General features: G+C 40.5%; 1 protein-coding gene across 2 annotated transcripts in view; it reads left to right on the top strand.

Moving 5' to 3' along the window:
* The window catches only part of calcrla (calcitonin receptor-like a), a 31,950-nt gene extending 25,073 nt beyond the window's left edge, over window positions 1-6,877 (top strand). For both annotated transcript variants that reach the window (XM_022680460.2, XM_049484667.1), the window contains exons 6-13: window positions 22-113; window positions 271-397; window positions 507-660; window positions 1,199-1,259; window positions 1,345-1,411; window positions 2,144-2,362; window positions 3,648-3,689; window positions 5,050-6,877. In XM_022680460.2, the coding sequence (XP_022536181.2) occupies window positions 22-113; window positions 271-397; window positions 507-660; window positions 1,199-1,259; window positions 1,345-1,411; window positions 2,144-2,362; window positions 3,648-3,689; window positions 5,050-5,268 (981 nt within the window). In that variant the 3' untranslated portion in view covers window positions 5,269-6,877. The remainder of the gene's footprint in view (window positions 1-21; window positions 114-270; window positions 398-506; window positions 661-1,198; window positions 1,260-1,344; window positions 1,412-2,143; window positions 2,363-3,647; window positions 3,690-5,049) is intronic.
* Window positions 6,878-21,844: the final 14,967 nt, after the last annotated feature.

Here is a 21,844-nt window from a genome sequence, read left to right as displayed (position 1 = left end):
ATCCTTCTGTTTCTCCTACAGACGGCCATGAATCTGCTGTACCTGGCTCTGATTGGCCACGGGCTCTCCCTCATCTCCCTCTTCATCTCCCTCGCCATATTCTTCCACTTCAAGTAAGAACCTGATAATGTTTGGACGTTCTGCGGGTGTTCTGATGTTTAGATGTTTATCTGTTCTGGTGATGTTATGTGAAGTTTTGATATTCTAAAGTTCTGCTGATGTTCTGCTGGTGTTCTGTTGATAACCCGGGTTGGTATCTGGTTCCTGCAGGAGTCTGAGCTGTCAGAGGATCACTCTCCACAAAAACCTCTTCTTCTCCTTCGTCCTGAACTCCATCATCACCATCATCTGGCTGACGGCCGTCGCAAACAACCAGGAGTTAGTGCAGCGAAACCCCGTAAGTCCAGCGGTGTGAGGGTTTGGTACAGTGCTGAGTGAGAGATGTGGGTTTGGGTCAGTAGATCCTGATGGTTCTGTTGGTTCTGTTGGTTCTGATCTCTCTGTAGACGAGCTGTAAGGTGTCTCAGTTTGTTCACCTGTACCTGTTCGGGTGTAATTATTTCTGGATGCTGTGTGAGGGGATTTATCTGCACACGCTCATCGTCGTCGCCGTCTTCGCCGAGAAGCAGCACCTCATGTGGTACTACCTGCTGGGGTGGGGTACGGTATAATTATCATATTAATAAATACACCTCCACCTTTTTCTCCTCCACCCCCTCCTCCTCCACCTCTTCCAGTTCCTTTTCCTCTACCTCCTCCTTCTTATCGTCCTTCGTCTCCTCCACCACATCCTCCACTTCCTCCAACCCCTCTTCTTCCACATTCTCCTCCACCTCCTCCTCCACCTCCTCATCCTCTACCTTCCTTCCTCTCTTCTTTTTCTCCATGTCCTTCTTCTCCTCCTTCTCCTACACCTTTTCTGTATCCTCCTCCTTCTTCTCCACCTCCTCCACCTCTTTCTCCTCCTTCTCCTACACCTCCTCCTCCTTCTTATTCTCCTCCACCACCTTTACCACATCCTCCACCTTCTCCTCCTTCACCTACTCCTTTTCCTCCTCCACCTTCTCCTCCTTCACCTCCTCCTACTCCTTTTCCTCCTCCTTCTTCTCCTCCTCTTTGTCCACCTCCTCCTCCTCCTGTGTACTGCTCTGAGAATCTCTTATGGGTTTTATTTATTTGATCATTTTATTTTCTGCAGGTTTCCCATTAATACCAGCTACAATACACGCTATAGCCAGGAGCTATTACTACAACGACAAGTGAGTATATTTATATAAATAGCAGTATATTAGTATATTATTGTTTGTGTTTTAATGATAATATTGTTGTTCTGTTGATCTGCAGCTGCTGGATCAGTTCGAACACGTCTCTGCTGTATATTATTCACGGGCCGATCTGTGCGGCGCTGGTGGTGAGATATCTCCACGCTTTTATTCTCAGTTATTATTTTTTTTTACTTTATGTTCGTTAATGCTTTTCCTGTTTTTATTAGTTTAAAAAGCTAATTAAACAATAATCAGATGTAGTATTCACTTACTGTTACTGCTCGTTTTAACCCACAGGCTGTGTTTTTTAGGTTTTATTGACGTTTAAGCAAATCAGTTCCAGTCTGAAATAGTAGAAAGATAAAATAATAAAAAAAATAAAGAGTCTCTTAGGGATGAATCATTGTTAACAGTTTTTAGCAATGATTTTTGTGTTTTAAACAAAAAAACAACTTTCGAAGAATAAACAGCCTGTGTGATCGGCAGGTCACATGACCAGGCTTCGTATTTCATCTCAACCCTGGAGTTTGATTGGACAGTAGGATATATATTTGTTTGATTTATTAAATGTTTTGCACTGGGGGATGTTTACAGTGTTTAGCACTGCAGATCACTCAGCCTCCGACACACGAAACACTGAATTCTGGAATTAGATACAGATAAAAAATGTTATACTGATGGAACAGGCACTAATCTGTAAGCTGGGTAGCTAAACTACGCTAAGGTAACTGTGCTAAGCTTTCCATTCAGAATTGTGCAGAGGTTGTGTTATTATCCACTCATAGATACACAGTCTGTATAATATAATGTATCTGAAGTGTAGAGATGTGGGCGTGGCCTGTCGCTGTGCTTCAGCTGCTGTCTCTGTGTCTCTGCAGGTGAATCTGTTCTTCCTGCTGAACATCGTTCGGGTTCTCATCACTAAACTGAAGGTGACGCACCAGGCCGAGTCCAGTCTCTACATGAAGGCGGTGAGAGCCACCCTCATCCTGGTCCCGCTGCTCGGCATCCAGTACGTCCTGCTGCCGTATAAACCGGGCGGACGCGTCTCCTCCGAGATCTACGATTACGTCATGAACATCCTCATGCACTACCAGGTAAACCGCACACCTGTCTGTAAAAACGTGATCTGAGAATCACCTGGTCTTCACACTAACACTGTCTTCTCTTTACTCATAATGAGAATCTGGCAGCTGTTTATGCTTATTGTTGAATTTTATTAAGATTTTATAGAATAGATTAGAATAGAATGCATTTGTTGTCATTATACACATGTAAAATGAGATTAAAAGCCACTCCTTTTTTCCGAATGCAAACATCTATATAATATAAAGTCTCATTCAGAAAATTATAATAGTACAAAGTGACGAAGTGCAAAAAAGGATCAGTGGATGTGTGAGTTCAGTAAAGTGATGGCTTTTGGGTAAAAATGTTTTTAAATCTGTTCGTCCTTGCTTTTATTAATAACGGACCAATAGAAATGCTTTAAATGTACATTTATTTAGAGATTTAAATTGTATATATTCTCATATAATTATATATATTTATTCTCCTGTAAAGATGCTGTTCAGGAGATTTTTAATAGTATTTGTTTGATAGTGACGACTTTTCCCACTTGATATCAACATTTGTGTGATTTTCTGAACCAAAGTATGTCATAATTAAATTTTACACAATTTTATACATTTTATAACAATCAATGAAGTCTAATCTGATTGGCCGCTTTGTGTTGTATAATTTTAAAGTCCCGCCTAGTTTTTTTTTTTTTTTCTTCTCATACAGATCTTTAAAACCTGCATATTAAAGCTGAGTTTTAGAGTTTTAGTGTTTCCTGTAGTGAATTCTCTGCAGTTAAAAGATGATTCAGTAAAAATTCTCAGTACCGACAGCTGATCCTAACATTAATAATCTTCAGATAATTATCCTGTAATATCAGCTGTCAGAAGGAATTACAGTAAATTACAGTAAATATCAGAATAAAACGTTTAACAGCTTTATTAATGAGCTCTGAGAGGCAGCTGGACCTCGCTCAGCTCGGGTCACTGTGATTGGACGGTCTGTCTGAGGGGGTGTGTTTTTATAGTCTGTGGCTAGTTGGCAGGAAGTTAATTATAATTTGGAGTGTTTTGAAGAATGTTGCTCTGTGCCGGGCTTAGTGCCGGGCTTAGTGCCGGACTCAGTGCCAGGTTCGGTGCCGGCGGGCCCGGTTCAGTGTGCGCAGTAAATAATGCGACAGAGCTGCGGTCGTGTCGTCTGCAGCGGTTTGATATGCATATTAAGCTCCCGGCTGCCTGGAAATCAGAACCGGGACGGAACACGCCGCCGGTAAATTCCTGACGTGTTTATTCTCACGCGGAACTGACGTGTTGTTCTGCGTTTCAGGGGCTGCTGGTGGCCACCATCTTCTGCTTCTTCAACGGCGAGGTAAGCTCCTTCACCGCGGCACAGCTTCCTGTTTATCTCTGTGGTCCAGAGTCCGCACCACGCCCCCCCCCCCCCCCCCACCCACCCGGCAGATCAGATCAGAACCCGGGGACCCGGAGCCCCGGAGACGCTCCGGTTCTCAGAGCCGTCCCTCGGGCTCCGGTTCTGCTCCGGATAATTAAAGACTCTGGCTGTCGGCCATAAACACACATTAGTGATTAGCGCCGCAGCGGAACCGTGTCCGGATTGGCTCCTCGCGGTAAAGAGCATCTGCTGCTGGAGTCGCTGCATTACCGGGTCAGGAGTTAATGCGGTGATTACCGGCGCCGAGGCGGATGTGTGACGGCCGGTGTGGCGGCGGTGAGGGCGGACGCACCGCGACAGAGCGCATCATTAAAGAGTGGGAGGAGGAGGATGGTGTGGTTTATCTCTGCAGACTCTGAGATTTGTGCTACAACACATTAAACTAACTGTGGTACAATCACTAAATAAATAAATTGGTTTTAGTCATATTTCCATGGAAAGCGACAGATCCCCACCCCCACCATCCCCTGTAGTGCTCTACAGGACTAGTATAGTAATCTGTTTAATTCTATCTATAGATTTTCTGTCGTTCTCTGTTTTTTTAAATTTTCATCACAAGGCTTGAGTAGCAGTACTGAGATTAATTAATGCCTAAAGCAGCACTGCTGAGGTAAATTAATGATTAAAATTGCAGTACTGAAGTAAATGCATGATAACAATAGCAATACGGAGGTAACGTACAGTATACAGCTCTGTAAAAAAATAAGAGAGCACTTAAAAATGATGAGTTTCTTTAATTTTACCAAATTAAAAACCTCTGGAATATAATCAAGAGGAAGATGGATGATCACAAACCATCAAACCACCAAACTGAACTGCTTGAATTTTTGCACCAGGAGTAAAGCAGCATAAAGTTATCCAAAAGCAGTGTGTAAGACTGGTGGAGGAGAACATGATGCCAAGATGCATGAAATTAAAACTGTGATTAAAAACCAGGGTTATTCCACCAAATATTGATTATTTCTGAACTCTTAAATCTTTATGAATATGAACTTGTTTTCTTTGCATTATTTGAGGTCTGAAAGCTCTGCATCTTTTTTGTTATTTCAGTCATTTCTCATTTTCTGTAAATAAATGCTCTAAATGAGAATATTTTTATTTGTAATTTGGGAGAAATGTTGTCTGTAGTTTATAGAATAAAACAACAATGTTCATTTTACTCAAACATAAACCTATAAATAGCAAAATCAGAGAAACTGATTCAGAAACTGAAGTGGTTTCTTGTTGTTTAATAAGAGTCTAGACCCGCTCTAATCTCCTGATGTTTCTCCTGCAGGTTCAGGGCGTGCTCAGGAGGCACTGGAATCAGTACCGGATTCAGTTCGGCAGCACTCTGACCCATTCAGAGGCTCTGCGCTCCGCCTCCTACACCGCCTCCTCCATCACCGAGGTTCAGGGCTGCTACAGCATCGACTGCCACAGCGAACACTTAAACGGCAAGAGCTGCCACGACTCCGACGCCACCGCCTCGAAACCAGAAAACCCCTTCGCCTGAATCACCGCGCCGCGACCGCCAGGAGACGCCGGACCCGACCTCAGCGCTGTCTCAGACTGACCCGCCCCAACACTTCCCTTTCACACTGTAAACTACCGGATTACCTTAAACACAGCGCTAAAAACAGACTAAAACTACACCAGAAACTAAAACTGAAACATCGTTACGCTCTGGATTCAGCTCTGTACAGGATTTAAAGTCGCCGGACTCATTTTTAAAAACACTCATTTTTACCGTCCTGATTGTTGTTTATAATGCCAGTGCTGCTCTTTGAGCTCCTTGGTAAGACTAGACTAAGACTAGAATAAGACCGGACTACTAATGCTACACTAAGACTAGGCTGGATAGAAAAATAATAAAGTATTTTCAGAATTTCCCTCTGGGATCAATAAAGTATCTATCTACCTACCTGCTATCTAGACTAAGGCTAGAATTTAACTAGACTAAGATAGATTAAGACTAGACTAAGACTATACTAAGACTATACTAAGACTAGACTAAGACCAGACTAAGACTAGACTAAGACTAGACTAAGGCGAAACTAAAACTAGACTATGGCTAGACTGACACTAGACTAAGACAAGACTATTGCTATACTAAGACTAGACTAAACCTAGACTTAGACTGGACTAAGACTGGACTACAACTAAACTAAGACTAGACTAAGACTAGACTTGCTGTTGACTATGTGTTCTTGTACACTCTGGACTGAATTTTGGATTCAGTGAATGAAGATTGTTGTAAAACTGTTTTTATTTTAATGTTAAAATAGATTTTAAAATAGTTTCTAGTTAAATTTCAGGCGTCTGTTAGCTGATGTATCAGAGCTGGGGTTCCGGCGCTTTCCTCCGAGCGTGATGCTGCTTAGTGATTGGTGGAAGTTGAAGAAGAGGCGGAGTCTGACTTCAGATGTACCGGAGGAGGCATGGACTGTCTCGTGTTGGGATCTTTACATATCTTTACATAGTGTGAGGGGGGCGGGGTTAATTGGCCAAATCAGGTAAAATATTTATACTTTATATACCGTGTTTAAAGGCGCCGCTGTCGTGGCTTTTTTCGCTCTTTGTGATCGTAGAGTTTTTAATTGGCTAATTTGGCCGTGCAGGAATGTTTACACTTCACTGGTCAGTGTTTTCTGGTCTGCCCTCTAGTGGAAGCCTCCGGTAACACGTGTAGCACATAGACAATAACTCACGATACGTTACGTTACCCTACGTTACGTTTACGACACCATTACGCGCCGGAAACAGCAGGACTTTCTCTACCCCAAGACGTTTCTGGATATGAAGACTCCAGACACGGACTGCACTTTTGATGTTTGCCTGATCGGATTATCAGATTATAATTTTACGTTTTTACTGCCGACAGTGTGCTACACTCACGGGCGCTGGACTACAAATGCTGCAAAATGTAGTTCCACTTTTATAAACACTATTGTACAGAAATATAAACATGTCTATATATAAATATTCCTTTTCTGGAAGATAGCCAGTATCATTTCCGTGTTGTATTCGTTCAGAACCGTTCTGTAGATGTTCTGTTACAGTGTTCAGATGTTTGTTGTGTTTAATCTGTGGTACTTTTTCACAAAACAAGAATTCCAGTCTGATCTGTGTAGCAGTGAATCATTTACCACTTCTGTACCAGCATTTCACCTGAAACAAACACCTACCAAACACACCTCCACCTACCAAACACACACCCAACTACCAAACACACCTCCACCTACCAAACACACCTCCACCTACCAAACAGACCTCCAACTACCAAACACATGCACCTACCAAACACACCTCCAACTACCAAACACACCTCCACCTACCAAACACACATCCAACTACCAAACAAATCCACCTACCAAACACACCTCCAACTACCAAACACATCTCCAACTACCAAACACACCTCCACCTACCAAACACACCTCCAACTACCAAACCACCTCCACCTTCCAAACACACCTCCAACTACCAAACACACCTCCAACTACCAAACACACATCCAACTACCAAACACACATCCACCTACCAAACACACCTCCAACTACCAAACACACCTTCACCTACCAAACACACCTCCAACTACCAAACACACCTCCAACTACCAAACACACCTCCACCCACCAAACACACCTCCAACTACCAAACACCTCCAACTACCAAACACACCTCCAACTACCAAACACACATCCAACTACCAAACACACATCCAACTACAAACACACATCCAACTACAAACACACATCCACCTACCAAACACACCTCCAACTACCAAACACACCTCCAACTACCAAACACACCTCCACCTTCCAAACACACCTCCAACTACCAAACACATCCACCTACCAAACACACCTCCAACTACCAAACACACCTCCAACTACCAAACACACATCCAACTACCAAACACATCCACCTACCAAACACACCTCCAACTACCAAACACACCTCCACCTACCAAGCACACCTCCAACTACCAAACACACATCCACCTACCAAACACACCTCCAACTACCAAACACACCTTCACCTACCAAACACACCTCCAACTACCAAACACACCTCCAACTACCAAACACCTCCAACTACCAAACACACCTCCAACTACCAAACACACATCCAACTGCCAAACACACATCCAACTACCAAACACACATCCACCTACCCAAACACACCTCCAACTACCAAACACACCTTCACCTACCAAACACACCTCCAACTACCAAACACACCTCCACCTACCAAACACACCTCCAACTACCAAACACATCCACCTACCAAACACACCTCCAACTACCAAACACACCTCCACCTACCAAGCACACCTCCAACTACCAAACACACATCCACCTACCAAACACACCTCCAACTACCAAACACACCTCCAACTACCAAACACACATCCAACTACCAAACACACATCCACATACCAAACACACCTCCACCTACCAAACACATCCACCTACCAAACACACATCCAATTACTAAACACACCTCCACATACCAAACACATCTACCTACCAAACACACATCCAATTACTAAACACACCTCCACCTACCGAACAAACCTCCAACCACCAAACACACATCCATGTACCAGACACACCTGCACCTACCAAACACACCTCCAACTACCAAACACACATCCAACTACCAAACACACCTCCACCTACCGAACACACATCCAACTACCAAACACACATCCACATACCAAACACACCTCCACGTACCAAACACATCCACCTACCAAACACACATCCAATTACTAAACACACCTCCACCTACCAAACACACATCCACCTACCAAACACACATCCAACTACCAAACACACCTCCACCTACCGAACACACATCCAACTACCAAACACACATCCACATACCAAACACACCTCCACGTACCAAACACATCCACCTACCAAACACACATCCAATTACTATACACACCTCCACCTACCGAACACACCTCCACCTACCGAACACACCTCCAACCACCAAACACATATCCATGTACCAAACACACCTGCCCCTACCAAACACACCTCCAACTACCAAACACACATCCACCTACCAAACACACCTCCACCTACCAAACACCCCCACCTACCAAACACACCTCCAACTACCAAACGCACATCCAACTACCAAACACACCTCCATGTACCAAGCACATATTGCCCTACCAAACACATATACTTACCAAACACACGTTAATCTATCAATCATCCACCTACCAAACACACCTCCACCTACCAAACACATCCACCTACCAAACAAACCCTCCACCTACCAAACACATCTCCATCTACCAAACACATATTGCCCTACCAAACACATTTACCTACCATACACCTCCACCTACCAAACACACCTCCACCTGCCAAACACACATCTATCTACCAAACACATATTGCACTACCAACACATATCCACATACCAAACACCTTCATATACCAAACACACATTCACCTACCAAACACTTATTGCCCTACTAAACACATTCACCTAACAACACACATCTACCTACCACACATCATCCTACCAAACAAACATCCACCTAACCTACAAACATACACTTACCAAACACACAACCACTTACCAAACACACATCCACATAAGCAAAACACACACACATCCACCTACCAAACAATCACCTACCAAACAAAGATCCACTTACCAAACACACATTCACCTACCTACCAAACATGCACCTACCTCTGTCTGAGTCGTATCTATATATTTTTCATTGCTGTCATGAAAAACGTTGTATGTCAGTTTTTGTTGTTATATATTATGATGAATGAACCAATAGAAATATAAAATTACTAAAATAAAACCATTTTATGTCGACTTTTATTGAAAGATAAGGTTTTTATTGTGAGGATTCAGATACAAGGTTTTTCATCTGACAGTGATGATATATTAATATATGAGCTGATTGTGATTTTATAGATGTTAACATTATTTTTATAGCTGTTTTTAAAGGGAAATTTATTGAAATATTAATTAAGTTATTCAGTATTCTGACAGAATGATCAGTTTTACAGTCTATAGTTTATAGTCTATAGTGTTTTCAGAAATCAAAAATAATTATAGTTCTAATATTATAAATAACTCTCTGTCTGGTGTAATATTCTTTATTATATGTATTAATCAGAGTTTTAATGTGTTATTATGCTCCGGTTTCTCCGCACGCCGCTGGGTGAGGAGCTCGGCTGGGTTTGATGGAATGAAGCAGCTGCCAGATGTGTACAGATGCTAATTTAAGAAAAGATTGGAGTGAATTTAATTTCTCCAGAACTCTATCACCAAATCCCAGAGCAGCCAGAGGGAATCACTGTTCAGATTATTCAGATTATTAAAACTAATAAACCTGTAGCTACACTGGAGCAGCTGTGCTGCTGAAATCGGTAAAAACCTGTTTCCCAGTTTACCTGTAACCTGTCAAATTTCTGCATTTCTGACATTTCTCATCTAATTAACAACAAAACAGGTTTCCACCAGTTCATTCTTAACATCAGCAGCCGGAGTCTGAGAGAGAGAGAGAGAGAGAGAGAGAGAGAGAGTACAGTAGGTCATACTGTTTCTCCATCAGCAGCCGGAGTCTGAGAGAGAGAGAGAGTGCAGTAGGTCATACCATAGACTGTATATAAAGATGGACGTCGTGTCGCCGTTCCCATTCATTCAATGAAAATGAAGCCAAAATCTTCCGCCATTTTGGCGATTCAGAGACCAGAGTCTGCGCAGTAGAGACCAGAGGAGGGAGAAAGACTGTGGAGAGACGCCTACTCATTTAAATAACCCCGCCCCTGAGGGCTGCCTCGAGGTCACAGGCTGCAGAGCGGAGCGAAGCGGAGCTGACGGTCTGTTATTGGTCCCGCCCATAACCAGCCCTTTTACCATAACCACACCTTTTTTGAATAGAGCAGAATAAAGTTTTAAAAAACGAATTCTGTGGGGATATAAAAAATTAATAATATAATCAGAGGTTACACTAGCTGCTGCATTTAAATAATGGAGGTAGAATTACAGTATATTAGAAAAAAACGTGATTGAAAGTTGTCTGTTTTGCCATTGAAACCTATGGGGATGGGTGGGGTTACACAGCTTTCTGCAGCCGAACAGCAGGGGGCGCCCGACCTGTGGTGGCTTCACTTTTAAGAGACGATGCTCTGTCCAGCTATATACAGTCTATGGGTCATATGGGGATGTTTTACTGGATGAATTAATATTAAATCACTATTTGATAAACAAAAGGCCACTTGTATAATTTCTATTGTATGTTATAACTCATTATTAATGGTATATAAAGTATTTACCTAATAACCTAATTAATAACATTAATAAACTTCTTTATAAACGATTTTTTATTTTCTTTTAAAGTGGTGTGATATTATAAACAGTGTGAAAGCTGTAAGAGTTGTGTGTATAGTTTGTGTGTGTGTGTATAATGTGTGTGTGTGTGTGTGTCTGCACTGTGGGGGATTAGTCAGTGTGTGTTTATATAAAGTGTGTAAATATGATTATTTCTGCTTTGCTGTAACTGAATTAATTACAGGCTCTTTATTTACGCTGATTTATTTCTCAGCTTTAATCTGAAGAAAAACAGAGAAATTTCTGAGATTTTAGTTCCAGATCCACATTTTAGCTTTAATTCCAGCTTTATAACGACTGCCAATCACTCTGGATCAGAGCCACCAGCTCAGCTGCGCCTGTTACGAGTGTGTGTTTATTGTGTGTGTGTAGTGTATAGTGTGTAGTGTGTATAGTGTGTGTGTGTGTAGTGTAAAGTGTGTAGTGTGTGTATAGTGTGTGTGTGTAGTGTATAGTGTGTGTATAGTGTATATGTGTAGTGTATAGTGTGTGTGTGTATATAGTGTGTGTGTGTAGTGTATAGTGTGTGTATAGTGTATATGTGTAGTGTATAGTGTATATGTGTAGTGTATAGTGTGTGTGTGTAGTGTATAGTGTGTGTATAGTGTATGTGTAGTGTATAGTGTGTGTATAGTGTATATGTGTAGTGTATAGTGTGTGTATAGTGTATAGTGTGTGTATAGTGTATATGTGTAGTGTATAGTGTGTGTGTGTGTAGTGTATAGTGTGTGTATAGTGTATATGTGTAGTGTATAGTGTGTGTATAGTGTATATGTGTAGTGTATAGTGTGTGTGTGTAGTGTATAGTGTGTGTATAGTGTATATGTGTAGTGTATAGTGTGTGTATAGTGTATATGTGTAGTGTATAGTGTGTGTGTGTGTGTAGTGTGTGTATAGTGTGTGTGTAGTGTATAGTGTGTATAGTGTGTGTATAGTGTATATGTGTAGTGTATAGTGTGTGTATAGTGTATATGTGTAGTGTATAGTGTGTGTATAGTGTATGTGTAGTGTATAGTGTGTGTGTGTAGTGTATAGTGTGTATAGTGTATATGTGTAGTGTATAGTGTGTGTGTATAGTGTGTGTGTATAGTGTGTGTGTGTAGTGTATAGTGTGTGTATAGTGTATATGTGTAGTGTATAGTGTGTGTGTGTAGTGTATAGTGTGTGTGTGTGTGTGTAGTGTGTGTATAGTGTGTGTGTAGTGTATAGTGTGTGTAGTGTGTATAGTGTGTGTATAGTGTATATGTGTAGTGTATAGTGTGTGTATAGTGTATATGTGTAGTGTATAGTGTATATGTGTAGTGTATAGTGTATATGTGTAGTGTATAGTGTGTGTAGTGTGTATAGTGTGTGTATAGTGTATATGTGTAGTGTATAGTGTGTGTATAGTGTATATGTGTAGTGTATAGTGTATATGTGTAGTGTATAGTGTATATGTGTAGTGTATAGTGTGTGTATAGTGTATGTAAAATACTGAGGATTCGATGGGAGGACCGATGCACTAACACCAGCGTTTTGGAGGAGGCACATATCTCCACCATCACTGCCACCATTGTTCAAAACCAACTCAGGTGGGTTGGGCATGTTATTCGCATGCCTGACTCTCGCCTCCCAAAACAAGTTCTCTATTCTCAGCTAGCTGAAGGGAAACGGAACCCTGGAGGCCAGAAAAAGAGATTTAAGGACAACATCAAAACCAATCTAAAAAATTGCCACATAGAACTCAAATCTTGGGAAGACACTGCAAAAGACAGGGTGAGCTGGAGAAATCTTGTACAAAAGGGTGCTGCACTGTATAACGATGACCTCTGCCAGGCTGCACAAGTCAAACACAGACTTAGAAAAGAGAGAGCAACATCCAAGCAGGCCAGACCCAAACCTACTACTGCTACTTTCCCTTGTCCATATTGTACAAGAATAATTGGGTCCAGAATCGGCCTCTACGCCCATCTGAAGACCCACAAGGATTAAGAAGGAGGATAGTCATACTCGATTACGAGTGACCGCCGATGATGATGATAGTGTATGTGTAGTGTATAGTGTATATGTGTAGTGTATAGTGTGTGTATAGTGTATGTGTAGTGTATAGTGTATATGTGTAGTGTATAGTGTGTGTATAGTGTATATGTGTAGTGTATAGTGTGTGTATAGTGTATATGTGTAGTGTATAGTGTATATGTGTAGTGTATAGTGTATATGTGTAGTGTATAGTGTGTGTATAGTGTATATGTGTAGTGTATAGTGTATATGTGTAGTGTATAGTGTGTGTATAGTGTATATGTGTAGTGTATAGTGTGTGTAGTGTATAGTGTGTGTATAGTGTATATGTGTAGTGTATAGTGTATATGTGTAGTGTATAGTGTGTGTATAGTGTATATGTGTAGTGTATAGTGTATATGTGTAGTGTATAGTGTGTGTATAGTGTATATGTGTAGTGTATAGTGTGTGTAGTGTATAGTGTGTGTATAGTGTATATGTGTGTGTATAGTGTATATGTGTAGTGTATAGTGTGTGTATAGTGTATATGTGTAGTGTATAGTGTATATGTGTAGTGTATAGTGTGTGTATAGTGTATATGTGTAGTGTATAGTGTGTGTAGTGTATAGTGTGTGTATAGTGTATATGTGTAGTGTATAGTGTGTGTAGTGTATAGTGTGTGTATAGTGTATATGTGTAGTGTATAGTGTGTGTAGTGTATAGTGTGTGTATAGTGTATATGTGTAGTGTATAGTGTGTGTGTGTATTGTGTGTGTAGTGTATATGTGTAGTGTATAGTGTATATGTGTAGTGTATAGTGTGTGTGTGTGTGTGTGCTATGTAAAGTGTTCATTCACTGAATGACATGTTTATTACTGTATGTAAATGAGTGTATTTGTATTTACAGTCATATTTACTCTCAGTCTGTAAGACTGTGTACAGCAGTAATGTGCTTTATTTCAGTTTAGGTACCTAAAATTACAGTTCTAAAGCTCATTTTCTGGTGGTGAGTGATTATTATCTCAGTAAAACTCAGTTAAAAACAATATAATAAAAATATTATTAATAATCTTACAGAAAGTGGAGATTCTACATCCCTGTGTTCTTTAATTATTTCCAGATCTTTCCTTATGGAGTCTAGTATTAAAGACTGCATTTCCCAGAATGCACCAGTCTCTAACCTTTTAGACAAGCTGTTCTGGCTCTCCTAACTTTTCTAATGGCCATTTCCTGTCTCCCTTTGTATAAATACCCCTCTGTTTCTGTTCCCCGCTGCCGAGTATTTAACCTAATTCTCTAATTCCTTTATCCTGCGTTTCTTTTGTTCTTTTTGTTGTTTTGCTTCTTTGTAACTGACCTGTTTTTGTGTTTTCACTACTCTTTTTTGCCTTGTCCTCTTGTTTTGTTGTGGATATTCCTTGCATATATCTGGTGTGTTGTTGTATCTTGCTGCCTTATTTTAAGGTTTATCTTGCCTGTTTTACGTAGCTCTTGCAAATTTAACCACTTTGCAAACAAATAAAGTTTGTTAAGTATCTGCGCATGTATATGTCGAGTCTGGCCCGCGTCACATACAGTTCTGATCAGATCAGAATCTTGATGGTTTGATGGTAAATCAGACCTGGATTTTTTTTACCTGAAATAATTTCTACTTTCTTACTTTTAAAAACGGTACATTTTTGTCTCACTTTTTACTGTATTTATGTTTAGCTTCATCTGTTCTAATAATATTTGTTGTTTTTCAGGTCGAATCCCAAATTTTATTGCTGAGATAGATAGATAGTTTTGAGTAATGTTCTTAGGGGCCTAAAACTTTTGCACAGTTCTGTATAGTCAGTAATCATCAGTATAGTGGGAATTGTATAGTAGTATACAGCTTGGGATACAGGCTGCAGGAAGTGATAGCAATAGTTATAATATAATAAATATGATATTCTCAGTGCAGTAAAGAGTAAAGAGCTTTCCATGGCCGTGTAGGATTTTGTTTAATTTTCTGTATTTTACAGCCGTTTATTGTTTATTAAATATTTTATCAAATGGTCTGTAATAATTATATAACTACGTTATATAACTACAGTGTAGAAACAGTCCGGATGCTGATGGTCATAATGTTATGGTTGATTGGTGTGTGGTAATGGTTAATGGTGTACTGTACGCAGTGCAGAGGGTTTGTTTCTGCTGCATTAATGTAAGTGTTGTTTTCTCTGGATGTGTTTTTATATGATAATTATCTCATAAATCATGCGCATGTTTCTGCAGTGCCGGGTCTCCTGCTCTCATGCAGATCAGGGTAATTAGCGGTTGATTCTGGATGGATCTGAACCGGGTGACTCACTGAACAGCGCTCCGGTAGACGTCGGTGTCGGTGAGGACGTGTGGAGGGGACTCTCGTTATTAACTCTACAGAACTGATGGAATTGCAGTAATTTACTGGTCTTGACGTCAGCGCTCGGCGTGATGTGCGTCATTAAGGTACCATAGAAACTACGGCATCAGACGAACCGGGAGCCGCCGGGCCGAGGGGTACTTTTAATATGAAAATGCCAGGCTTTGGGAAAAGAGAAAACATGGGTTTAACCCTTTAAACACCTCTATTCCTCTATTCCATCTGCTCAGATTTCTGAATACAAAATAAAGATAAAGAGCTCAGGGAATCGCAAATTAAAAATAAGAACAGTATTTTTAAACGTCTCATTCCGTCATTTTTAAATTCATTTTTAAATGTCTAGTTGTGTCTCTAGTATATGAATGAAGCCGTGTGAGCCGTTTTTTGATCACTGAATTAGTAATCTCTGAAAAGAGACAGGATTTGAGATCTTGAATGCTTATGAATATTAATACATGCAAATATATATCGCCTCTGATTGGCTAACGGCACTGTGGCAGAGGACGCCTACCTGCTCCCTTCAGCCCACAGTCAATTTTACAGCTCTAAAACTTAAAAGGACAAAATGTTTTTTTAAGGAAATATAGCCTTAGTTATAAAGATATAGAACTGAGTGCTGGATAAAGTTAACCCTTAAACTTCACTTAACGGCAGTACGAATAACCTAAAGCTAACGCTACTAAACTCTTATCTCAGACCTGGTGATTTGGTGCTTGAGCAGTTTCACGACGTCGAAGCCCCAGATTCTATATACACTCTATATCATAAAATCTGACATGAATGACGCCACTTTGACCGGTGTTCTGTCGTGTTGTGCTCCCTTGTCAAACTGTGCTTTCCATAGTGATTATTTAGGTTCTTGGTAAAACGCAGAATCAACCGGAGATCCGATTTTAAACCTACAGTTACTTACTTACACAATATAGCTAATGCTAACTAGCTCTATAAAGAGAAGCTTTAAACAGAGCTGTTAGCTCCTCCTAAGCTATATCTCCTAATGCTGTAGCCCGGGTTTAGTTCCACTTGTGGGCGGTCCTGAGCCGAGGTGGGCGGCTCCATGAACCCACTGGTTGACGTTGACACGCTACCATCTCTCTGATCAACTTGTATTTCTGAGGATTTTCTTTTACTCACTACTGCAGACAATGGAGGATGAGGAAGAGTTTCATGTGCAGAATCATAAACAACAAGAAAATTAAGATTTTTATTAATGAAGACCTTTAATAAGAACATTACCTTTGACTTTTATTTGATATCAAATGGTATAAACCTAACCTATTAACCTAATTTAGCATGTTTAGTACAGTTTGCGTTGAGATTGAATCGTCTTGTCGTATGGGATGGGCTAAAGTTTCCACAGGGCAGGACTGATGTTCACGTGAGGCAGAAACAGCTATAAAAACAAAGATCAGAAGAACAGAGAGGTGTATTCTGGTGTTTTACTGTTAAAATATTGGATTTTCTTTCTGTTTCTGTTTGAGGGGAGGTGGGGGGGTTATTGATAACAGTGGAGAAGAAGGTCCTGATGGACAGGATCCTTCAGCAGGAGATAAGCCCTCACCCCCTCCCTGCGTGCCAGCCATCCACCCGGCACTTGCTCCTGACCCTGCCACTACCACGTCATCGGCAGCTACGTCACCCCCGTCCAAACACTGCCGAGAATCCTCACCACAGATACCAAAATACCCTACGACCAGACGGCTAACTGAGAAACTCAATCTATAAATATCTCTAAAAATACAGCGAACTCATCACTGCCCGTATTATTAATTAATATAATCTTATTATTATCATCATCCATAATCATCTGTATTCTTACAGTAAAGCACCATTAAAGCAGCAGATCATCCATTACTTCCAGGAAATTCAGTAAATAAACACAGCGTTGCTACGGATCACAGTCTGTACCCTCCGACTGATCTCTCGCCTCCAACCATGAGAGATTAGAAAAGCATTACAGCAGAATCAGGAGTGAGTTTATCACACCGGTGATTCACCGCTCACCATCGTTTCACCAGCACTCTGATTTTACAGCCTGAAGAATGTGATTTTTACTCTCAATATGGTAATAATAATGTTGTGTACAATCAGATGAAGAGTTGTTATGAAATAATGAAGTGTTGGGAGAAGGATCATACATGAAGCTCCTCCTCTTTCAAATGTAACGTCACTAAAGTTATCTTATATATAATGAAAAGTTTACGCAGTATGTTGTAGGAGACTGTGAGATGTGTACGCTGTCCCTCCACAGTACTGTCTGTCCTCCACTAAACGTTTGTTTCTGTACCAAGTTTCTCTAATTATGCTATTTTCCCACACAAATGGGTGAAGTATTATACAGTACAGGCCAAAAGTTTGGACACGCCTTCTCTTTTTCAATGCGTTTTCTTTATTTTCATGACTGATATTTACATTGTAGATTCTCACTGAAGCATCAAAACTATGAATGAACATTGATTAACTTTTTTAAGTTTTAGTGAAATAACTTAAAAAATATATAGATATTCTAGTTTCTTCTTGTTGCTCCTTTGTCTTCTTCACTCTGTGCTCCAGCTCACCCCAAACCATCTGGATTGGGTTCAGGTCCGGTGACTGTGGAGGTTCAGCTCATTTTTTATTAAGTACATAAAACTCCACATGTGTTCATTCATAGTTTTGATGCTTCAGTGAGAATCTACAATGTAAATAATCATGATAATAAAGAAAACACACTGAAAAAGAGAAGGTATGTCCAAATTTTGGCCTGTACTTTAGATTGTTGTATATTGAAAGTGTTCAAGTCTCGACCTTCCTGCCATCATCTATCTGTCTGTCTGTCTGTCTGTCTGTCTGTCTGTCTGGCAGTATATCTGTGAATCTCCTGAACCTCAGTGAAACATTCTACATTAGCTTTTAATCCATTTCTTCCAACCCATTCTAAAACAATACCTGGTGGATTTGTATAAATGTTGGGTTTTTTAATGCTTTAATAATAACCCGCAAAATAATAGCAGCTGAGTTCCAGGTTCTTGGCTCGGTACTAAAAGGCTCTGAAGCAGAAGCAGAACCGCAGTTGTTTTATTCTGGCTGTAAATTGGATCATTATTTGGCTCCGGCGGAGATGAATTCAGCTCCTGGTCCGGTTTCTGCGTGATGTACCGTTCCTCAGAGCGCGACGAGAAACAGATCCACCACACTTTCATTATCTGTAACGAGCGCAGAGAGACGACACGCCTTTATTCTTTCATTTAGCAGAATTATTAATTATATCAGCGACGCCTCGGGCAAACAGAATAAATCGAAATCTAGATTGTATTATTTTATAATGGTTTTATTGTTTTGTGGAACATGTTTTATGTGTTTTATTACAGCAGATCACAGGATGCTGCAATAATGTGTCTTATCTTTATTATTTTTATTTCTTATACATGTTAAAAGTCAGAATACTGACGCCAACAGTCAGACGTTCATCGCTATCTCGGTAACACAGGCGCTGTACCGAGCCGAGCGTACACCCCCACTTATTACACACACATGAACACACAGCAGCACAAACCCAACTTTTACATCAACAATAAACAGAATAGTAAATAAAATAACATTGCTGTTCCCGTAAATGAGCTGCTGGAGCTCCTTCACAGCGTCAACCAGCAGCTCAGTTTCCTCTGCTGAGAAGAGTTTGTTGAACACGTCCAGGTAGCTGCACCGTTACAATAGCAATCCACCAAAGTCAGAGCTCACCTGACTCTACTCTTAAAGAGAATGATGAGCAAAAGACGCTCTGATTGGTTTATTATTTCAGGTTATGCCCAAAATAAACCACACCCATGATTAATTTAGAGAATTAGTATGTGCCTTTGGTGCATACTTGTCCCGTCGTTACGATAGCAAAGACACACTGACGTCCTAAATCAAGCTGCACAGTGCACGGTGTTAGTAATGTGTTTGTATCAGGTTTACTGCACAGGTTTGGTGCACATCAAACTGAATATATTATAAACTCTGTTCCTGATCAGAACTGAGCGCCGCCGGAGTTTCAGACGATCAGACTGCATGTTAGATCCTTTAATCCCTTTAATCCTCAGTAAATAAATAAAACATTCAGCTCTGCCAGAAACTCTTTTAACATATTTGTGTGAAACGTTTGACGCTGCTCGGCATTCACCGTAAACACTGAAATTCTTCATACTAATATGGAGCACATGCAGATACTCGTCCCCCGTCACCAGGAGCTCCGGCTCACCATCACCCGGTACGGAGTCTGAATCACCAGTGGGGGCGTGTACATTATAGAGGGGCTGTGGCCAAAACTGAAAACCTCAAATGTATGGAATAGATGTGAGTTTTAGAATGGAAATGAGTTTTTAAACATTGTCCTATATTTTAAACTTTCAGAGCGCAAACAAATGCATAGCCTAGAAAAAAATTATTGCAAAATAATAATAATTTTGTGGAAATGCACGAATTCCAGCAATAATATTCATGCAATTCCACTACCTCAAATACTGTGTGTGTAAACAGTGTTTTTAATAAACTATCTCTGCACTTTTAAAGTTCTAAGTGCCTCATTTTAAATGTCAGAGCCCTCAGAGTTCTACTAATGAAGTTAAAATAAAAATAGTGTAAAAAAGCTATTTATTTGCATGAGTAACTCTATTCCCCTATCATCAGTACTGTAATCCAGTTGGGAGCATCAGATTAAAGCTCTCTCTGTATTTGGGAATGCTGGGGGAGAACCTTCTACAAAAGTTTGTACTTATTATCATGTTGCCGAGTAGCATCACAGCGCTAACGCTCGGAGGAAAGCGCAGCGACTCGGTTCTGATACAGAAGCTCACAGACGCAGCCTTGTGCTGATCCACATCACCCTAGGAGTGATGAGGGGAAAGAGAGAGCGCCATCTACTGTACTGTACCCACCCAGAGAGAGCAAGGACCAATGTGCTCTCTCTCTCTCGGACTCCAGCTGCTGATGGCAAGCTGCATGACCGGGATTTGAACCAGCGATCTCCAGATCATAGTGGCAGCGCTTTAGTCTGCTGGACCACTCAACACCCACAACCACTCAACACCTCACCTTTTTTACCTTTTTCCCCACAAAAAGGGCATGTTGTCTTTTTTTTTATAAATATGTTTAGTAATGAGTGTGCTTTTATATTATTATAGTTTTTCTATAGTTTAACATTTGTTTTTTTAAAAAGCACTATATATTCTGATTTATTGAGTTGTAATCCCTGTATTGTGCCAAAACACAGCTGTAATCAGTTTTAGATTTTCTCTCTACAGGAAACTAAAAGCTCAAATGATGCAATAAATTTAATACTGAATTAAAATTGTACAGCAGCATGGGGCGTATCTGAACTCACACTGCTCTGTAATTCTCTGGCATCATTTGAAGTCGATATGATCAGAGGAAATCAGACGAACACGCAGAAACCCCACAATGCTCTGCAGCTGACTGAGGGAATTTAAAATGATCCTCTTGTTTCAGGACTAAAACTGGGACTCGGCCTCGTCCTCCTCTAAAAACACTTAACTCCATCTTTAATTCAGGAGTCGAGCGGCTGAAACACAAAGAGCAGCTTTACGTCCTTAAAAACGCAGACGTGTTCAGATCAACGTCTCGCTTTCAGAAACCCGCCGAGACGTTTCAGCAGAACTTTATTACAGGAGATTCTTAAAGGAATAGACTTTTGCTGTAGTAAAGAAGTTTATTAAAAAACTCTTTTTACATCCTATAACACCAGCTTCAGCTCCGAGCACCGCCATTACTGTACTGATAATAATATAGACATATAAATACATAGACTCCAAATAGCATAGCAGCCGGCACCAGGTTGTTTGAGTTGGTGTGTATTTGAGTTGTGTATTTGAGTTGGTGTGTATTTGAGTTGTATATTTGAGTTGTGTGTTTGAGTTGTTGTGTGTTTGAGTTAATGTGACTTTGAGTTGTGTATTTGAGTTGTTGTGTGTTTGAGTTGTTGTGTGTTTGTGTTGGTGTGTGTTTGAGTTGTGTATTAGAGTTGTGTGTTTGAGTTGTTGTGTTTGAGTTAATGTGTATTTGAGTTGTGTATTGGAGTTGGTGTGTGTTTGAGTTGTGTATTAGAGTTGGTTTGTATTGGAGTTATGTATTGGAGTTGGTGTGTATTTGTGTTGGTGTGTATTTGAGTTGTGTATTTGAGTTGGTGTGTATTTGAGTTGGTGTGTGTTTGAGTTAATGTGTATGTGAGTTGTGTATTTGAGTCAGTGATGAGCTGTAGGAATGTTCCAGTCTGCAGGGTTAATGATTAGCATGATGACGTTGGGTTTAGTAAAACATATGATCTCATGAGAAACTCGGCGTCTGTTTTCCTCCCTGAGAAAAG

This window comes from Astyanax mexicanus, chromosome 11 (assembly GCF_023375975.1).
Source record: "Astyanax mexicanus isolate ESR-SI-001 chromosome 11, AstMex3_surface, whole genome shotgun sequence".
Classification (NCBI taxonomy): domain Eukaryota; kingdom Metazoa; phylum Chordata; class Actinopteri; order Characiformes; family Acestrorhamphidae; genus Astyanax; species Astyanax mexicanus.
This window is presented reverse-complemented; position numbering and strand designations above follow the sequence as displayed.